Raw genomic sequence first — 21,362 nt, 5'->3', positions numbered from 1 at the left:
CCCAGATTCCACAGCATGTGCTGCTATCTACGGCTGTAGGTGCCAAGCCCTTCAAGGCAATATTCGTATTGCACCACTGCAGTCACTATTTGTGCTAGCAGGGACAGGGATTTACTGGAGGCTGCAGAATATTCCACGGATTGTAATGAAATCTGGCATGTCACCAAGCCACATCCGGCAAACCATGAGTATTTTACTGCTGAACAGATTTCTTGCAACACCCACCATTTTCCCTTTTCCTGAAACAAGATTTCCACGCTTGTGAATCTAAACAAATGCAATTACATTTGTTTCTTGCTCACAGGTTTGAAGCAACAGACATACATTAAATTAACAGTTTTATCAAGGTGCTGTTTTATCAGAGGGACTGAGTAGGCTGGGAATAGGGAATGAAGGGCAGGGGGTTTTTGCCTGTGGAACACTGTCCTTGGACAAGCCACAGTTGTTGGTGGCCTTACCCATATGGCTGCCTTGCTCTGCAGCCCAACCAGGAACCACAAACATACAACAACCGCAGCGCTGGGGGAAACCTCATCTGCTTTTCTGAGGTGGGAGGCTTGCACCAGAGGCAGATACCTGAGGTCAGAGAGTAAAGCCCCGTGGCCCAGGTCTTGCTGAGATAAGCTACGGTGGGCAGGTCTCAAACAGCAGGCAGTTCTTGAGCACCGATACTCAGGGAAGGAAAGCTCAGGGAGTGGAAGTTCGCTCCCCCGAGAACAGCCCAGCTGAGAGCCAGGGTGTAGTCTGGAGCTCAACCAAAGAACAGTGGTTAGAGGTGACCAGTTGGTAAGTCAATTTGATCTGAGCTAGCAGGAAGCAGCTGGGTCATCCTGCTCTATGCTATACTGTAGGGCAATTTCGATCATCATCATGAAGGCTTGAGTTGCTGCGTAACTCAGCTGGAATAAGTAGGCAGATTAATGGCCCAGACCTAAACCAAGGCAGAAAACCACTGACTTTGACATACACAGAACAATAACTTCACAGTCAGCACCATCACAAAATGTTCTGTGAGCAAAAATGTAATGAGGCTGTTGATGGATGGAGTACTGACAAGTACAGATGCAATACAACACAAAGAACAATATTAAAACATAAATACCATTAGTTTTCTGAAAGTGCTGATAAATTAGAATCTCCATATTTTTGCTTCACAAAGGCCACACCCACATGAGTTTGATCTCATACCTGAAAATACTCATTCTACTCACACAGAAGGCAGTAGCAATTACACAAACCTTTACTTATTCTGATTTCGAATTCGGAGACACCTCCTTTTCAATGGTGGCTCCAGATCCTCTGGCCCTGTGCTGAGTATTGGCGTTGAGATAATGCATGGCGCAATAGCAGTCTTTTCTGCTGGTTTTGGCACAGGCTGGATCACGCAACCTGTCTTGGGCAGCATCCGCAAAGCATATGCATGGTCCTCGTCTGCTGGATTGTTAAGGTTTGGGTCCTGTTTGTCTCCCCCGGCAAGGGGCTCTTCCCCAGTCTTCTTGCCAGCATCTCCCTCAAGGTGGCAGTTTGATGCACAGTTGTTTTCCTTAACAGACTCCAGCTCGCTCACCGCCAGTTCCTCTGGGGGCTGGGGCTTTTTCGGCTCCTGGGGCGGCTCCGGGTTCTTGGAACCCTCCATGTTCTTCGTGCCATTCACAATGACGTTGCACACCGCTGCACCAGCTTCCAGTCCCGGTGTGCCGGAGGCCAAGGAGACGGGACAGCAGTGGGCTCCGTCACTGCATGGTAACGTCTTTGAGTCAACTGGGCTGCAGTTGTCCCTGCAGTCACTGCAGTTCCTTTTGTCTGAGCTACCAAAAGCCAAATTCACAACACTGTTAGGTTCACGTTCAACTTTCACTTGGGCGTGTAAAGCCCTGTGGATAACATTGTGCAGCCTAGATCGGTGGCCTACTGTTAGGTCTATCACACCATCCTGTGGACCCTGTAGCACACTGGGGAAACCAAATTTACTGTTCACTGGACTACTAGGTCTGACAGTCAAGTCAACAACTTCATTTTTACTGTGCTCCTGAAGCACTTGAGCTTGATTTAGGGACTGGCCTGAGCAGCTCGGTGACGAGTCAGAGGATTTAGATGATCCTTGCTTTGACTCTCGAGGGGATGAAGAGCTATTGGTTGACTTTGCCCCAGGCGCCTCGCTGGAGGTACTCGGAATGAAGCTCTCACCATTGCTGGAGAAGCCATTGGGGGGTTTGGAGTCGTTGATGTGAGGGATGGGGATGGGGATGGGGATGGGGACGGGCAAAGGGACGATGACAGGATATGGCACTAGTAGAGTCGGGGGTGGCACCAGCGGGGCGAGGGATGGCAATCCAAAGTTCATCATCTGTGGCATAGGCATAGGACCATTTGGCATCATGCTGACAGGGGGAAAGGGAAGACTGGGCAAAGGAGCTCCGGGAGGAGGAGGCGGCAACAAGCCTGGAGGATTCCCAGGCATGGTTGGTGTTGTGGGGGGATGGATATGAGGGGAAAGCATCGGCCTGTGCATGGGGCTAGAGGTGGGACCCATATTTCTGGGACCACCTGGTGGGGGACCGATTCCAGGAATCATTGGATTTGACAAAGGGCTGTTAGGATTTGAGGCATGGTGAGGCGGCCCACGAATAAATGGTGGACGGATTTGCTGCATAATTTGCTGTTCCATGAATATGGGCAGAGGAACTGGCCCACGGTTTGTCATCACCATGGGAGGACTGCGAGGTGGGACACCAATTGGAGGCACAATGCTAGCAGGTGGCTGGACAGAAACTGGTGGAATATTTGGATTCTCACTGATGGGAATAGGTTTGGGAACTGGCGTGGGGATTTTAGTGACAGAGCAGTTGGCAGTGTCAGACGGAGAGGCAGTGGTAGACGCTGATGGTCCAGGACCTTGAATTTGGCCAGCTGCAGACGCTGGGGATGGGGCTTTTCTCCGAGCATCTGCTAGCGGTATATTCCAAGAATCTGGAGTCAGCAGCTGCACCCCCGTGCCTTCTGCTTTATTTTCGACTGCAGGATGTAATGTACTGCACAGTCCAGCTGGAAGATTGGCCTGTGTCTCTTTGTAGAAAATGTCCATTTTGTACTGATTGAGACATTTTGCACTGCAGAACTGAAGCCTTCTTTCCCCGTCCCCAAAATCCAGATACTCTTTTGTGTGTCTTATGTGCTTACACCAGTCACATACCTACAACACAGTAACAAAATCAAATCAGGTAAGAAAAGCAATCTTCTCTTCACAGTGTTATTTTAAAAGTCATTTTTCAGTTGCTTTCGAAATACATTATTTTTCTAGCAGAAAACAAAATAGTGACATTTGTGAAAACTATGCGCTTTTTTCTCTAAAATTTCAGTGAACTGAATGCCACTCTCTTTTCTAGCTCCCATGATCTCAATTCTACCTTATACAGTACATTATTTATCTTAAAACCATACCACAGAGAAGAATCCTCAGCTGACATAAACTGTTATAGCACACATATGTAAGTATGCAAAATCCATATGAGTATGGCTGTGATTATTCCTTGGTGGTAATCTAAGCACACCTGTACCACCTGAGATGCCGTACTACACAAGGAGTATGATAACTGGAAAAGGACTCAGAAAACTGCTGGAAATGAATGCAAACCGTTTCTACTACACTGCAGTACACTGCAACATTTAGTACTCTATTAAGGGTATCAAATAGTAAGCAGGGAAAGGTGTGGCATTTTAAAATGGCATCACAAAGCAAAACGCATCATTCATACTTTGCCCTTCAAGCTAAGACTTGGAAATAGTCAGGACATTTGTGTAAGGTTCAAATAGTCCCAATCTGTGATGTTTTGGCAAGCTGGAATTATTTTCTGAGCTGCCTGCCCACTCCTGTGTACAAGTCACTTTGAGTAAAACTTCTTGGCAAGCAAAGGCCTATTTAGCAACTTTTCAAATACTATGGCAAAAAGTTTGAATTGCAGGCTCATTTTTGTTTTGTTTCTCTGCTTTGCAGTTAATCCTTTTCTGTGTTACTATTGGTGTGGTGGAGGCATAGCCAATTTTTTTTTAAAGTAAGGCTGCAGAACTAATTAAGCTGTGAAAGGTTTTCCCAGTTGTAAACCACTAGACACCAAAGTTCAAAAAATAGTCATTCTAGGCTTCAGAATCCATTACTTCAGAGAAATTATTGTGATTTCATTAACACATTAATTTTGCAACACCAACAGCTCTCACAGATGGTGAAGACATGATCTACAATTCAAATATGACTCTTGTTTGCACAAATGCCTTTCCTTCATATGGCATTTTAAACAAGAATTAATATGAGTAATCTTGCCATAGCTATAAACAGATAAACAGATGTCAGATTTTTCAGTGCCTTACTTTTTTGACAGAATTTTACACACACAAAAACCCAATTTTTGTCATTTACATTAGCTCTCAAAATACTCCATTGATAGAGATTTTTGGTGATTTCTATCAGCATGTTAAGCCTATGACCATGTCAGAATACATCCTGGTATTGTTTGTTCTGCCTTTTCCAAATAGCCCATATTAGCTTGTTTTGAAATGACTGTATCTTTTGTACCAAAAAAAAAAAGGGGGGAAAAAAAAAAAGTGAAAAGATTGCATTAAAAGGATAATTAATTTTAATAACTATTGGCCATATAAACAATTCAAAACAACATATGTCGGGCATCTGATTACCCATCTCATTTAACTCTCAGCTTTCCTTTAATATAAACAGTGGTGACATTTTTGAGTTTTCAGTAATATATCCTTAATATATATGTACACACACATATACACACACTATATGCTATGGCTATTAGCCCATTTATTTTAACTCTGCGACCTTTTGGTTATCCGGTCAAGTTGCTATTTGATTCCCTCTCCTGCCTCCCCACCTCATTCACACGCTCACACACACGCTGCTTTTCTCTACCACAAAGTTTTTATCCCCACATTTAAATCAAACTAAATAATCACTTGAGAAGCGGCAACTATTAAGTCACCCCTGAAGTTTGGGAACGCAGAGCCTGGATTTTTAACTTGAGCACACAGACACAGTGCCACGTGAGATAAAGCAGAGGGGGTGCTGGTGCTGCTCGATGCGTGCAGCATTAGGACGGGCACATTTCCAGCATGATGCCCCACGCAAGGAAAAAAAACCCAGCCCGGCATTGAATGCACATTGAGGATGTAGGGCCCGAAAAAATGTGGACAAAAAGGCTGTCAAATGCACAGAAGAGTTGAGACACTGCTGCCATGGCACACGCATCCCCCCAAGGCACAGGGTGTCTGGGAAGCAGGAGTGTGTGGAGCAAGGCAAAGAGGGGGCACCCCCACTTCCAAGGTCCCCCGGGTTTTACCTGGAATCAGCTCTCCCTCCACTCCCCACGGGAAGGCTCAGTGGCCATCAAATACAGCTCTGGAGCTGAGCAACCCCTCACCACAAATAGTGCAAACATGCAGCAGTGGGCACTGAACCATCCCGGGTATTTGCATGGCTATGGGTTTTGCCACCCACCTGGCAAGTCAGTACAGGATCATCTGATGAAAACATCTTATAATCGACCTCCTGAAATTTTCTGGCTTGCCACTGTTTTCCAAGCAGACAAAAGAGGAATTTGTGAGTCTCCACCATGACTTAATAAGGTACTATTTAACTCAGTAAAACTGCTGAATTTACTTTAAAGTTATTTTTGATCGAGAGCTCACTGCTGTAGACAGAACACACTATCTGTTTTTCACGTACAGAATCAGGATGTTAATCACTGTGCTCTTTCTGCTGCTTGCAGGGTATGCTGTCGCTCCAAGGGGCTGTGCAAAGAGGCAGGGGCTCCCTTCAGGTACCCCAACAGCTGCACAAAGAGACACCAGGAGCTCCCAGCTGGCTCCCAGGGCAGGCTGGGGCAGGACGAAGCCCACTCCGTCTCATCACTCACCAGAACAGTGTCTGATGAGGAGGAGACCAGTCCTGGAGGCAGCTGCTGCAAGGGATGGGGCAGGCCTACAGATGCAGCTGCATCCCTGACTTAGTTCTGGGATGGTGCAGCTAAGACTTGCCCTTCCTTCGGGACAAAAGAAGGAAACAAACCTGTAAGCCTGCTGCCAAAGAAGCACCTGAGGGAAACAACAGAGAATAAAAGCAGCCTCCTTATCTTCCTAGGAAGAGCCTCTTTGGTGACTTTATTAAGTAGACCGAAAGAAACACACAATCAAAAAAAAAAACTTTTGGCATAATTTGTGGCATCTTTTCTAATCCCTTAATTTTTATTAGTTATCAGTTGAAAAATTAACTGAAATACTTTAGTGTTTTATTGCTGTATTGATTTATTTATCTCAAGTGGGTTCCTGTGTCACTCCTAGCTAAACAAATATTTTCTCTTCCTTGGTAGAATATTCAGAAATCCTACTTAGATATTCTATACTGATTTCTCCTGTTTTCAATAATTCACGGAGGTACAAGAAACTCTGAAGTCTGCCTACCTCACTCACATATCGATCACAGATCACTCTGTATATTTTATCACTAGAAAAAATTAATTAAAGCCACAGAAATTAAAGGCAGTGATTCTGTTCCTCTGAACATCCTGGATAGACCCAATCTCTAATAATTATCTCAGTGATTTTACACAACATCTCAAAGTGTTGAAGTTAACATCAGTGAGAAATCTCTATCTACTATATCCATGCATTTAATTATTTTCTTTCTTTCTTTCTATCTATCTATCTATCTATCTATGCAATCAGTCTATGCTGCTTATTTAAGATATAGGTATAAAATGTGCATGTCATATACAGGTAAGACGACACCTTACAATACCATACTAAAAGACAGAAAACCAGTCTCTACAATGAGGAGGAAATTACTGAAGGAGAAAAAATGTCACTTAAGAATTAATGAATCAAGTCTGTCTTACAAGATTGATCATTTAAGATGAGGTCAATGAATTTATGATACAAATGGCTATATCACTAGAGGTAATAAAATGGAGCAATATAATTCATTTTACATCTAACTAATGACATGCTCAGTGTAATTACAGACTGCTTCTAAAAGCCTACGCTGATTAGTTCAGATGTGATAGGTGAAACTTATATATCTTTCCATTCAATAAAATAACATTTTCTTATCTGTAAAATACACAGCCAATGTCTTATTTTTTTAAGTACTTGCATTCCGTACAGAACGTCATCATTCTTCACAACCAGCTCAAAATCCCCCTGTTCATTTATTCCTTCTGCTTCCCTTTTCCTGTTTCATCCTTCCCCTTCATCACACAACCAAGAGAAGAGCTAAACTGTTGTAGAGTGTTAATGCTGTGCATCGGATATGGTAACACTTACGCAGGGGAGCAGCTCCCCGGATTTCAGTGGGACTAGTCAGGAGAGTTAATGCTGCGGGGTCACGTTTGGAGGGCCTGACCCAGCACCCATGGAAAACAGCACAGAGGCTCCTCTTTAATGCAATCAATCGGCTTTGGGTCTGATGCTTAACGCCAGTCTCTGCTCACCCTGGAGTCGGCAGGAGCCTTGCTCCTGACCTCAATAGGAGCAGAGGCACGGCCATGGGTTTTGGAAGGAACTGCAGCAGAAATACATGGGAAAGATGTAAACGCTGCGAGGCTGAGTTTCAGACATTTCCTAACAAATGCAGGCAAAGCAACCATTTTGTAGGTTTCTACCCAAAAGGAGGAGGGATCAGTAGTGGTGTGACTGACACGGAGAGTGAACATTTCTGAGATAAAGGGTCAGACCTTGGAAGGTGCTAACAGATCCCCTACGCACCTTCATCTCCCTTGGAAAATACACCTAGAACCGCTCCTGGGTAAACACACTTCACAGCGCCACTGCCAGAACACAAACCCTGAATGACACAAAGACCAGTAATAAGATAACTGCATATCTCATTCAGCTGTAACGAAACAACCCTCAAGAAGATCAAATTTACCTAACTGGGGCATGTCCAACACTAAACAACAGAATGAACATTTCCTTCAGTACGTTTAATGTATTTATATTTTAGTGGCGGGTTGCCAGTGCGCTACTTATAAGCTCAATGACTTGATATCATTCATCCGCTTTCCTGTGAAACACGCAGCAATCTACACCAGGGGACGACTCAGAAGACACGGCATCAGCAGAAACACTATTCGCACCTGATATGGGAACACAGAGGAAGCCAGGACCGAGGAATCCTGTAACACTCAGATTTCTGTAATAAAAAGAAGGGGAGAAGAAAGCCAGTCCTGTTGGCATCCATATCTTTATTTTGACAGAAATGTCCACAGTGGAGTCCAGACGTGGCCATGAGCTTGCCCAGCAGGCACAACACAGGCATCCTGCTGCGCGTGAAAAGGGCCACACTTGGGCTTTAGGCACGGGGTAATTAATACGTAAATCAGCTGTCAAATGCAGGTACAAAGTTCACCCATTAGTGCAGCCCACCACTAACCTCTGAACAATAATCTAGTGTCAGACACCACTTCATTAAGAAATACAATTGCTAAAATTTGTCTGCAGAGGTATTTACATCAGCCCGAGAAAAAAGAGGAATAAGTAATATGCAAACACCACCACTGCAATAAAAGACAGCCTGTGCCTTATACACAGCATTTTGGACTAATATAATCTCCCTGGTAAAGCTTAGTGAGAGGGCAGAAAGTGGTCACTAGCGCAAAGATAGCTTCTCCACATATTTCATTATTTTTTATCTATCTGCTTCTCTGGAACCAGAGGGTGACGAACAAAGGCCCTCTCCTTGCTCAGGGGAACGTCATTGTGGGACACCTTGCACAAGGGAGGGCTGCATCACATTCTGAGGACCAGGCTCTTATCAAGGATGTCAAAACACAGGGCTGAAGATTATCAAAGCCTCATTTCCTGGCATAAAATCCATGTATTCATCTTTGTTGGGTAGTTTCTGCTCCCTTTTCCCACTGTGGTATCCAACTGCTGTCTCTTCATACATGCTGAGGCACAAGTTCTGGCTACATGGACACCACTGTACATTCCCTATAACCCATTCTGGCCCTGGCTGCCTTTCCTTTGAGCCTAGACTGTGTCCAAGGCCCTTCCCTGCAGCCTGTGACCCTGCCACCCACCCAGAATGTGTGAGGCGTGGAGGCAGAGGCTCCCACCCCATTCCAAAAGTCACAAGGCAAGGAGATAAATCCCTTCCCTCCTGCCTTGCAGCCAAGTAAGAACCCAACATACCAGCTGTATGTTTTTCTGCAAGGGCTTAAATTTTTTGAAGGCTGCCAAACATTTGATGCAGCAGCAATCTAGAAATTAGTACGTGTCTTGAAACACACATACAGAGGCTTCTAGTAAACAGCCAAATGAAACACAACTAGTTCTCTTACACACAGCTCAGTCAGACCCTTTGCAGATCACCCAGCAGCTACCACAGCATGAACAGCAAGGCACCTGGCCACTCAGTCCCCTGTGCAAGGCTGGAAACACTCCCGCAGGACACCAGGGGAAAATTCAGTCTATTAGAAGGAAAGAAACCCAGATCTGCATGTTCTGGAGGACTATGTGCCTAACTATCTTTAAAAGGTAAAGGAGTGCGACACCTCTCTCAGCTGTCCTCACCAGCTCCCCCAGCTTATTGGGCAATGCGGCTGCCTGCTCCCTCCCTGCTTTCCTCCTTTTACCTACCATCAAGGCTCCTCTTTGGAGCAAGTCACCTAAAAGGTAATGGTAATATCTAAACAAATCCCCTTGTAGATACCGCCTGCAATGCTAAATCCCTGCCATGGCCCCATCTCAGCAGCCTGCTGCATGACGGAGCATGGAGGAACTTTGGGGCAAGAGCTGCTACCTCGAGTCTTTACATATTACACACTTGTGAGCACAGAGAAGCTGCGTCCCCATTGGCTTCTGGGTTGGACTGATCCCTTGGAGGTCTGTACCCGACTCTTCAACCCCTGCCCCGCTCACTGCCTGGGGGTCCCCCAGCAGAGCTGCCCCAGGAGAAGAAAAGCCCCTGTGGGGTCAGGAAGGCACCACACAGCTGTTAGCACACAAACACATGGCAATTTGTTTGACATAAAGATTGTTCTGAGGTACCGGAGTCTCCCATTCAGCATTTTCTGACTCAGAAAAAAAGGATTAATATTAAAAGTTTTTCAGGTAACCAGCCCTCTGAGCTGGAAGAGAGGTACAGGGAGCAGAATGAAGTCCCCATAATCTACCCTGGACCTGTTCAGGCTTCATCCTGAGAGGGACTGGGTAGCCCAGGGCACAGCTGGTGGCTGAGCAGGGTACACAGGGGTCTGTGTGTCCAGCACCACAGCAACTGCAAGCTGGCCCATGAGGAGGGGGCTTTGGTCCCTAGCAGGGGTGCGGACTGTCCCCAAAGCAGGAGGGAAGTTCACAGCATCTGCTTTCAAGAAGATTGTAACCAAGACCCTGCCTCAGCTTTTGTAACTGGGAAGTGATGCTCTTTCAACCAATACTAGTAGCAGGTATAATGCGAAGTGTGGCTCTAAGTTATCCAGCCTCGAACACCATTCAATGTGCTTATGGCAAGGCATTCAGCATGTTTGTTGTGGCAGCATTTTTCTTGCGATAATTTTTTACAATTGCTTCATTTGGAGTGATTATTATAAAAAATAAAAATAAAAAATCTTTCCAGCTGAAACCTGCTGTGAAGGAACCTCGAGGCAGGCTCTAACACACTCAGTGTGGTTACAATATAGCTCGTAGCGATGCTAGGTGTGAAAGAAAACAGATTTCTACAATGTTTGGAGCTTTGTACAAAACCAGTTGACAAAACACAACACTGCAGTTGCCTACAACTTAAAACTGTCCTATGACAAGGTTCTCTCTGTTAAAAGGAGACCAAAGCTTGCCTGCTTGCTTGCTTTTCCTTCCTCTGACATAACTCTCCCGAACTTCTTTACCCTCCTGAAAATTTTTGCCACCATTTTCTGAGAAGCAAATACTGACTTTATATCATCTAAATGCAAGACCCACTCTGTCTCCATTTTTCATCCTAATTATGCTACATGAAGCATAAGGAGAAAATAGAGCTATTTGGTAATTAATGGCTAATGATAAATCAATTTCATTTTTTTGAATCATTGCAGTTGTCATCAGTGGTATTTAAAACATTGTCTTCTCAAAGTCCTTGCATTCCTTTGTGTTGGGGGGCTTTTTAATGTTCCCAGCCAAAAGCAACAAATGTAAGTTATGTTAATGCCTGGTGGAAATCCAGGTTGGGTCGCATTTCATCAGAGTGGCTATATATTTGATTTTGTATATAAACAGCTGAGCTCTGTGTTTTCAACTTCAGTCTGAGGCTTTGAAACCACAGGAGGAACTCTGGATCTGAAACCACTGGTTAAGCCCGCAATATGGTGGGTGAAACTTCAGGGAGAATCAATGTAGTGTGAGGTGGGCCTTGCCAAGAGGGAAGTTCTTCTCCCCAGAAACCTTTCTGGCTGAAATAACACAGAATGGGACAATAACAGCATTTAAACCTTCAAATCCATAATGTGGGGTTTTTACACTTGTACCACAGAAGTACTGATTACAGGGCACATCTGCACTGCTGCTTCAGTACTGGCTAAGGCCACCACTCCGGCAGTGACATAAGTCCTAAATAAAATTAATGTGATACATAAGATGAAAGAAGGGCAAGAGCGGGAGAGAGAGGCAGGGGCCTTATACTCCCTCAGCAGAACAGACGACGTGTCTCACCAAGACTAACATTGCAGAAATGCCTAAAGAACACCTAAGCCCGAAGCCAAGGGTAATACAGGCCCCAAGAAACCTCATCCCATTGCGAGTCCAATGGCCTATGAGTATAACTACGTCATGCAAGAGACCGTGGGGCAGACCAAACCCCAACTCAAGCCATTGGGTCCCAAACTCAACTCTCCAGCTCCCACCAAGCCTCAAGTTCATCAGATGGCTGCCATAGGTTCACAAGCAGTCACCCAACATTTGCACAGTGTTGTGTCCACACAAAAAGGCCAAGAGGCAGTTCCTCTTCCAGACTTAACCTGATCTGATAGGAGACTATTCAAGTGTGTCTGTAGCCTACCTCCTTGTGAGCCCAAATTGAACACAGGGATGTGTGGAGTCAGCGGAGTGTCTGCACCATGCTCCTCCTGGCCCTTAGCTCGTGGGTGACAGTGGGAGAAGTCACCTCAGCAGACCAGCAGCACAGACGTATTTGCTGGTCAGGCAAGCAGTTTCAGGTTATGTGGGCACTGGTCACCCTGAGCTCTGACACCTGATTTCCAGGCCAAGACTTCCCATGATGTGCATTCTTAAGCTTCCCCTGGTCCTGAAATGATCTGGGGAAAAACTGAGCAGCCAGAAGCAACAACTGTGTTGAGTAGGTGAAGCTGAGAATCTTGGTGAACTACGATAGGAGGTTTTGTTTTATGATCCTTAAGCTGTTAGTGCCACAGTGAGAGCTTTGCTTCTTCCTAAAGATGACACGAATGTACCTCCTCAAATTGCTGCCACTAAAGCCATGCAAAGGATTGGCAGTGAGAAGAGTCATAAACACCTTGAGAACAGGACAAGAACTGTCGGCTTTGAATATTTTAGAAAGCAAAGGTAAGAAAATAAAGCTAGCAGCTGGAAAAACATTTCTGGAGCTTAGAAGTACTTCCTCACAGTGTCCAGTGACTGCCATCTCTTTGGGGCAGCAGAGGAAGGTCTCACTAGGAAATAGCCCTCCTTCCTCTCAGAGTGGAAATGCATTTCTTTCCTCAGGAGGACGTTTACCTCTATGTCCTTGAGAACCATTGCTCAGTTTAGGTTTCTACATGTTCAGCTAACACGAGGCAGCAGAGCAGCTTCTCCATCCCTGGAGTGCCCAAGGTGCAGGGACCTGGCCTGAGAACCACCGCCAGCCCCTCTTTAGGGGACAGATAAGAGGGCCAGCACCATTGCTGTGCCAGGAGCTCCTCACTCCTCCGCAGGGGTGCAGGGACAGGAGAACAGGACCAAGTACCAGGCACAGAAGTTTTCTTCTGCAGAGCAGCTGTCAACTGGCGCACTGAGGAAAGAGCCTGTATATAGGAGGCTTTGCAGCACTCCCTGCATCCAGCCCCAGCAATCAGGAAAAGAAAAGGAAATTGAGAGCATTTAGCAGTGTAAATATTTCAGTCTAATTCTTTTGAGAATTATGTATGCTGTTAAGTACAGGAAAACTTAGAGACAAAAGAGGAAAGGGGCACTTTACTAGCCTCAAATAGTATCTCGCTTACTGAGTGACCAAATCTCCCCAAATGAGAAATCTTCAGCCTTGACAATCTCATGCTACCATGTCTACAGATAACTTCAGAAGCCAGATAAAGAGTTATAGTCTCTCATTAATCCACTTCTTTATTCAGTATCTGAATAAACATGTTCACCCTTTTTTTTCTGAACAAAACTTTATTCTGGTCGTATAGCAAAGTAATATTGTGAGATGGAGAATAACCCATGCTTATTTGTCTAGAATTTATATCTAGTAATATCTTATATGTATTTTTCTCAAATATATTTTCTTTTTAATATTCAAGAGAATATAAAAATAACAATAAAACCCCCTCCGCTATGTTTCTAGTGGCTCATAGGTTGGTTGACAGGACTATAAATGTAATAATGAGGAGGTTTGAGGGGCAGGTTAATGTTTTTTGCTAACACATGATGCTTTTAGCCTAAGGCATTGCTGAAGGCCAATACCACTTCACCTGGACCAAAATTACCACTGAACAGCCATTAAATCACTCAGACCTAAATGTACTATTACTGGGTCTAGAGAATATTACTGTAATCCAGATTTGAAATATCATTAGTCTGCAGAATAGCAGGTAGGAATGCAATCTGAAACCCTAAGAAATCTTTATTTACATGTAGTGAAGGGTTCTAAGCCCAATTCTTTCTCTCACCTATTCCATAACTCTCACAGATTTTTGTGTTGTTTCTTCTGATTCATTCTTGTACAAGCAAGAAGCTTACAGAATAGAAGTCTCTGGGTGCTTTGGAATATATATATGGTGGTTTATATATATTTTTATATATCTATATATAGATATATGAGGTTTTTCCCACCTATCTGTATAGATCAGGCATCTTCAGCCTCTATTATTGCATGTTAATCTTCATCATGCAATAATATTTACAGGCCAGGACGCATTATACTATGTGCTCTAACATATACATGGCCATAGTGTGAGCTGCAGTAGAACTGTCTGAGTCTCACAGTCTACCCGGGTTAGAGCCCCACACATATTTCCCCACCTTTCCCAAACATATAAAATCCCTGAGGGACTGCATCAGCTGCTTACTTGGAAAAATAAATGTTAGGGAAAAATTGACTTGATCAGGGAAAGATTGACCTGACCGTTAGTATAAAATGGATGAAAAAAAATCCAAACTTTCCAAAAGGAGTGTTGCTGGGTTTTAGTCTATAGAGCTTTGAAGGGAGTCAAAACTGTTCCAGATTTGACTGCGTGTGATTCACACTTTGAGAATTGCTAGTTTTGCCACTCGTAATGGTAAGCACCACCCCGCGTCCCAGAATACGTTGTTTAAAGAGCAGCCCTCTCTCTGGAAACCACATTTGATTAGAACAACCCTGGGCCAGATCCAAAATCTGCCTGGATCAAGGAAAAGCGTGTCACATCAGCTTCAGCCCAGGACCGAGACGTGTCACATCTCTTGCAGATTGGGCATGGAGAGTGGAATTCATTTTCCCATTTCCTCTGGAGTTGGGGGCTGGAGAAGATGAAGCCAAGAGAGGGAAATTGCTCTGCTGCACACAGAGGAAGCATTCTGCGTCCTCTCGTTTCTCTTGCTGTGAGGCACTGATTCTGGCTGAAACCCAGAGCCCGCTGGTACAGACCCAGCTCCCCTTCCCCCTTCTATTAGCGCAAAATCACCAGTGGAGAGAAGCTTATTCTGAGCAACTGTTAGACTCACTCTTGGGCAGTCCCAGATGGAGCAGGTAAGACTGAAATAAGAACCAGGGAAAAGAGAAGATGAGGGATGCAACAGCCTGTGCATCCTCCAAATAGTGAGGGAAGAGGAAGAAGGAGAGGAGGAGAGGAGAGGAGAGGAGAGGAGAGGAGAGGAGAGGAGAGGAGAGGAGAGGAGAGGAGAGGAGAGGAGAGGAGAGGAGAGGAGAGGAAGGGAGAAGAGAAATAAGAAAGGAGAAAGAAAAAGAAAAAAGACAAAAGGAAAATAGAAAAAAAAAGGGAAAAAAAGAAAAAAGAGGAAAAAATAAAAAAAAGGAAAAAAGGAGAAAAGAGGAAAGAAGAAAATAGAAAAAAGGAATCAAGAAAAAAAAGGAAAAATAAAAAGTAAAAAAGAAAAAATAAAAAGAAGAAGAAAAAAATTGCTCTGTGTCTGGTAGGTAGGATTTACCATGACTATTATGGTCCCTAGCTATCTTAAACCACTGTTTTCCAGTATTTTAGCCTTAAAAATAATAAATGAGGAGCTATAAAGGTCTGAAACTGCAGCCTAGAGCCAAACATATGGTGAACTAATGTGTGTGAAAACTTCCTTGTCTTCTGCTAATGCCCCTCTTGTTTTACTAGGAACATTCCTGCCGTGAAGCCGGGCTTCCTCCGACAGAGCCCGCTGGCTGCCAGGGTGGCCGGCAGCACCCAGCTGCACTGGCGACCGACACCTCAGGGAGGGAGGACCAGCCCTTCATGTACCCTGCTGCCCACTACAGCGCTTTTGTCAGGCTCAAAACATCTGCTGGTTCTCAAGTGAAGGAAAGTGCACCTTCTTCCTTGGTGATTTACACCTACCTCTTTCTAAGTAGGGCGTGGACGTGGGAAAAAAGTCCCACTAGGTCTTTTCTACTCAAAAGAAAAGAGAGAATCTGTTTAGAAAGTGTTTAGCACTGGAGCGTACCTGACACCCAGCTATTTACATAAATCAAATCTATTCTTAGTAACCCCGGGATGAATCTGGGATAACTCCACCGAAGCCAGTGTTGTTTTCCCAATTTGAACCCTGTAACTGAGAGCTGAATTTGGCACAAAGTATTAATTTCTCACCAAGGAGGGTACATTACAGCAGAAGGCATCAGGCGTGCTATTCGGTAAAGAACACAATTACAGAGGACCCTTTAGCAATGCATTGTGTTACTGTAGATGGCACTCATTCCTTGCCTGTACGTACGATGCATGCTGTGGCTGCATAGATTTTATTGTGTAAATGCATTGTGGCAAACCCTTTCATACTTACAAGATCATGCAGATGACTTTCTCATTGTGTGACATGCACAACAAAGCAGCTATGTGGAAGCTGTACACGAGGACAAAAGAAATCAATGTATTTAAACCCTCACCCTGCAAGTGTATCACAAGCAAGGCTCTCAAAAGTGCTATGCTCCTCACAGTCCTCCTCATGAAGGACTAACTCTGTCTTGCTTTCTCCAGCCCCTTTTCCTTCCCTAGGTCTTTCCACAACACTCCTTCTGATCCCACTTGTCATTTCACAGGGTAGAGCAGCACTGGAAATATTCCTCATCAAACCAGCTGAGATCTGGCTGGCAAATGAAGACCAGTAGCCATCGCATACAAAGACTTCTAACTGTGTATTTGTTCAGTGCAATTGAAATGTTTGCTTTTCTTGTAAGGGCCTTTCTTTAATACTCACCCCAGGTCAAGTGCTCCTCATCCAGTGACTTACAGCAGTAAAAGAAGGAAGGTTATGTACTTAGGGTGCTGAGATGGGACTCAACAAATTGGCATTAAGTCCTTCTCCACAAACACAAAACTCCCGAGTAACTTTGGACAAGGAGAAAGGTACACAGTGAAATAACCTGGAGGGCCCAATTTTAGGTATTTACTTTGATTGGCTGCCTCAGGTGTGTGGACAGAGATAGGCATCCTGGGAGGGTGGATCACGGCAGGAAGCTAACTAAGGCTCTGAACTGATCAGAGCAGAACTCTGCATCTATTGCAGAGCTCAGGCAGTTCCCTAAATCTGGGAGGCTTGTATGTTGCTTATTTTCAGTCTGTATCTTTGATCCTCCTTGTAAAATGGGGAGAAGGCTCTGACTAGCCTACTTAGAGCACCAGTTTTTTGAAATGGGAATCAAGTTGTCCTAAATTTGTGTAGAATATGACGTACAATCACATACAGGGGGTGCCTCAAACCACCACAATCATATGAACAAAGATCAACGTTACTATGGGGCTCTTTCCACTCTATGGGATCAGCAACCACGAGGGGCTTTGCCCAAGCCCAGACTTTAGGATTTGGACCTCCATGGCTGGGTACAGACATGCGCACACTTACACACTCACACATACCTTCTTATATGAAACAGATGGAATGGTTTCTTGCAGGATGCAATACAGTAATGGTGGAAAGGAAGACAGAATTAAGTATGGCACATTTACCAGTAGACATGGCTGAAAATATTGACTGTTCTTCACATCTACCATGCACATTTATCTCCCTGTGATACAGGAGGGGAGATGACTAGGAAGTGGGGACATGCCAGTTAACCTCAGGCACTTGTCCAAGCACTACGAGAGATCTGAGGGATGCACGAGGGTTGAAATTCCATTATAGGTTTTAAATAATTAAACACTACATGTTTGGAAGCTCATTCCTTCCTATTACTTTTTAAATAATTAATCTGTATTTACATCTATTGAACTTCATGGAGCTATACACATAACAAATTTGAGTCAAGTTGCCAAAGAGAGATTTTTCCTGTCTGACAGCATTACAAATGTTTTTTTGTTGTATACAGTAGCTTCGGCTATGAGGGATCAGTCAAAAACCAAATCCAAGCTAGATGCTGTACATCACAAATACATGTGTAAGGGGTTTTCTATCAAATTATTCAGAAGTAATCAAAACACTAAGAGAAACTGTAAATCCCCAGAGGAAAAAAATGTGCTCCTCCTAGAACAGCAAAAAGTGATTCAAGTTGGAAGAGAGTAAACCAAAAAATTGCACGTATTGTTCTTATTAAACAAATGCATTATGTTTCAGCTAATGCTGTCAATTATTCCATTAGTAGTACAAATTGATTTTAGAAAGTAACAAATTCTTGCAACTGAAAGTGCTAATCTCAAACCCTAGAGTAACAGATATAACAGAGTAACAGGATCTAGAACAGAAAAAAAAATCTTCATCTAGAGTACTTCTCTTCTCACAACACATTATTTCCTTCCATTTACTTCTGGTTCAAGCTGAATAAGCCATTATATACCCAGCAGGTTGCACCTAACGGGAACTACACATGACGCACCAAAGCAAACAATCAACACTGCTCAAACCTTCCAAACAATAAAATGCTGAAACAGGCTCTTGAAACCATAGCTCTGCCCTGGGAAATGAATCTGCAGCAATGGCATCAAGATTACATGTTTATCCTACATGTGATTTCCAGCTCAAGTTAGCTTCTGTTTCCAAGTAAGCAGATATGTATGCATTCACTTACGCAATTCTAGCTGGCATTCCTGCAAATTCAGTCCAAAAGTCCAGCTAAGTTATTTCCTTTTCAAACAGCATTACTACTAATAGAAATGCTGCTGGGCAAACAGTTCCTTCAATTATAATAAGTGGAGCAAAGCTGCCTTCAAACTGAGATCTCAGTTACACCTGTACAGTTATTCTGGAAGTTAATCAGATTGCACAGGGGTAAATATGGACTTAATGTGCTCCTCAGAGGCCTCATAATGGCAGAAGACATATTAGGTAGAGAAGAAAGAAACCAACCTGACTTTCAAATCCCAGGCTGGCTTTGCAAGGAAGGGAGCAAAAATATCTGTACCTGTAGGTGAAGCAGTTGTGCACTAGAGCCAGTGTCACCTTGCAGGGGAAAGGTTTGTTTAAAATACTTCTTGCAATGTTCTTATTTTGTAATTGTTATTTAAAAAAAAAAAGAAAAAAAGGGCAAAACAAAACAAAAGAACCCACCAAGGACACTTAAATCAAGGACAGGCATTGGATCCGATAATGACAACTCTCCTGTTTGCTCCTTTGACCCCTGCAGCTCTAATTCAGAGTCCTGGGGACAGAAGCTGCACATTTCTGAGCGGCAGAAGAGAAACGGGGCTGCAGAAGAAGGGACCACGAGGTCAGGTTTCAGTGAAAGCTGGGCTCGCATGCCAGGCACTGAGATCAAGGACCGACTAACTCAAAGCACAGGAAGAGTCAGCGCTTCAGATGTCAGCTGCTTCAAGGATTACAGGCCCTCCTGTTTCTGGTGTCAAGGTAATAATCAGAGCAGCGGCCGTGCGAGGCTCCTCGCCGTGATAGAGGAACCCGCAGCCCTCAGTTTGGATTCAGTTTGGGGGATTTTGTTTCCTTTTTAGACAAAGCCAACAGCACCAAGTATTCATATTTCAAGGCTGTTTTAAGGATCAAATCCCATCTTACTTAATAAAAAAGATGGGCAAAATTTAAGCAGAAAATTATATGGGAGCTTCAGATACAATAGGTGGAGAGGCAGCATTTTGTGACTTTTTATCAGAGGTATTCGTTTAAACATCGATGTTAATGACAGCTTCTTAAATATGCCTTCTCCCCTCCCCCCTGCCCAGTATTCGTGTTTTCACATAAATCACGATTTTGGCATATTACTTTATTGTGGAGACATCTTCTGTGTACTGGATGGCTTATGCAAATTAACCAAATGTCCTATAAATTAGTCTTGAAATGCCTGGGATAATGAGCTGCTTGCATAGTGAGCAGTGCACAGTATTCAAAGGACTCTTTACAGGTTGGGAGAGCAGAAGAACATTACAAATGTGCCCAGGCTGCACAACAAGGCGGAATGCTCCACTGGTGTTGTGGTCCTTACCCCGAAAAGCAACACTGACTGACTAGAATTAAAAAATGCAATGCTAGAAGAGACCTAAAAATTGAAAACCCCAGTAATTATCTGGTAGGCAGACAATGTGCCCCTAGCTACTGAAGCTCAAGCCTGTATATCTTCTTAGCTGACTTGGCCAACACATTTAAACTGGTTGCAGGCTGGGTTTTCCTCCCTGCATAATTTGGATTTTCACTGAAGGCTTTTTGACATATGTTATGTATGTGAATGGGATCGTATTCAGTGCCTTCTTTTGGAGATGTGTATCCACCTACCAAAAGTCATACCTCCCTCGTGTTCCTTATCTCAGGTTCAGGGAATGCTTCAAAACTACACTCCTGGTTGTATTTTAAAAACAAATGTTTCATGGCAGTTGCCGCTTTCTTGTGAAGCATGGATTTAAGAGCAAGCTTTATGTACGAAGAGCTGGTTCTCTACTCCTGACTCAGGCGGTGCTGTCTGAGGCATGTGAAGTAAGCGATAATAAATCAGATGACAAATCAAAAATACACTACTTGCTTTTGGTGTGTGCTTAATTGGCATTCCACCTCTAATAATTACATCCATATTGAATTTGTGTGGGGGCACCTTCATTTGCAACATTGCAATAATTAAATGACATTAGTGTTCAGAAGCAGGTATGTGAGAGAGAAAGTGCTATTAGCATTACTTGGCAACAATGACAGCCTTATGGATGCCTTTACATTGCATTCCTTCATTTTGTTATTGTCACAGAACTAAAGTGGGGAGGGTGAGGGAAGGAGGATGGACAAAGGGGATGAAAACCAGAGATGGGTCTTACAAATGGAGCAGTTGCCTTGCCTCCCTCTCCTACTGGTACTGCCAAGGCCCCGCATTTTCTGGCATTTTCTGCTAATGGCCCCACAAGAAGCCATTTTATCTCTTTGTCCTGCAATAACCACTGTGTAGTCCTAAGCACCCTGCCTTGGATACTTTTCTGTTTGCCATTTACAGACTGTATAGGAGGCATCTCAAAGCACACGAGACTGCTCTGCAAATGGCAATAAAGCCGACTCTGTGCCATCAATGTCATTAGGATATGGCGAGCGGCTGGGGAAGCAGCTTGAAGCATAAGCTTTGCACTGACAGTGGCTACTCTGATTCGGTGGTGCTTTATTCCAGCTGACAATCGTGCAAACAAAAGGGATGAGGTAAAGGCAAAGCAAGCAGGAGGAATTTGTCGTTGCAATTCCACATGAGCTTCGGAAGTGCAATTATGCCCATTTTATGCATGGGGAGCAGAGACAAAGAGATAAAGTCACTTGGCCAGGGTCATGGGAAATATCTGTAACAGAGCTGAGGAGTGAACAGACGCCTCATTAAGGACTGGTCTAATACTCGGCGTCGACGCAATCTTTCTTGTAAGAAACTCAGGGTTTGAGCTCAGAGTCACAAGCCACTCAGTCTGGTTATTCTCAGAAATCAAGCTGTGAACGGTGACAGGTTTTTAGAGGGTAAGAATCACATTGAGTAATATTTGGGCTTTACAACATTTAGGGAAGGGGACTTTCTACAGCTAACAGCACTGAGGAGCCAAAGACTA

The 21,362-nt window shown here is 44.0% G+C and overlaps 1 protein-coding gene across 1 annotated transcript in view; it reads right to left on the bottom strand.

Moving 5' to 3' along the window:
* Positions 1-1,240: 1,240 nt before the first annotated feature.
* The window catches only part of SOBP (sine oculis binding protein homolog), a gene marked incomplete at both ends in the record, with an annotated part of 101,432 nt that continues 81,310 nt past the window's right edge, over positions 1,241-21,362 (bottom strand). Inside the window, one exon of the mRNA XM_080342570.1 lies at positions 1,241-3,193. Coding sequence (XP_080198696.1) covers positions 1,241-3,193 — 1,953 coding nt within the window. The remainder of the gene's footprint in view (positions 3,194-21,362) is intronic.

This window comes from Nesoenas mayeri, assembly GCF_963082525.1.
Source record: "Nesoenas mayeri genome assembly, chromosome: 3".
NCBI lineage: Eukaryota > Metazoa > Chordata > Aves > Columbiformes > Columbidae > Nesoenas > Nesoenas mayeri.
This window is presented reverse-complemented; position numbering and strand designations above follow the sequence as displayed.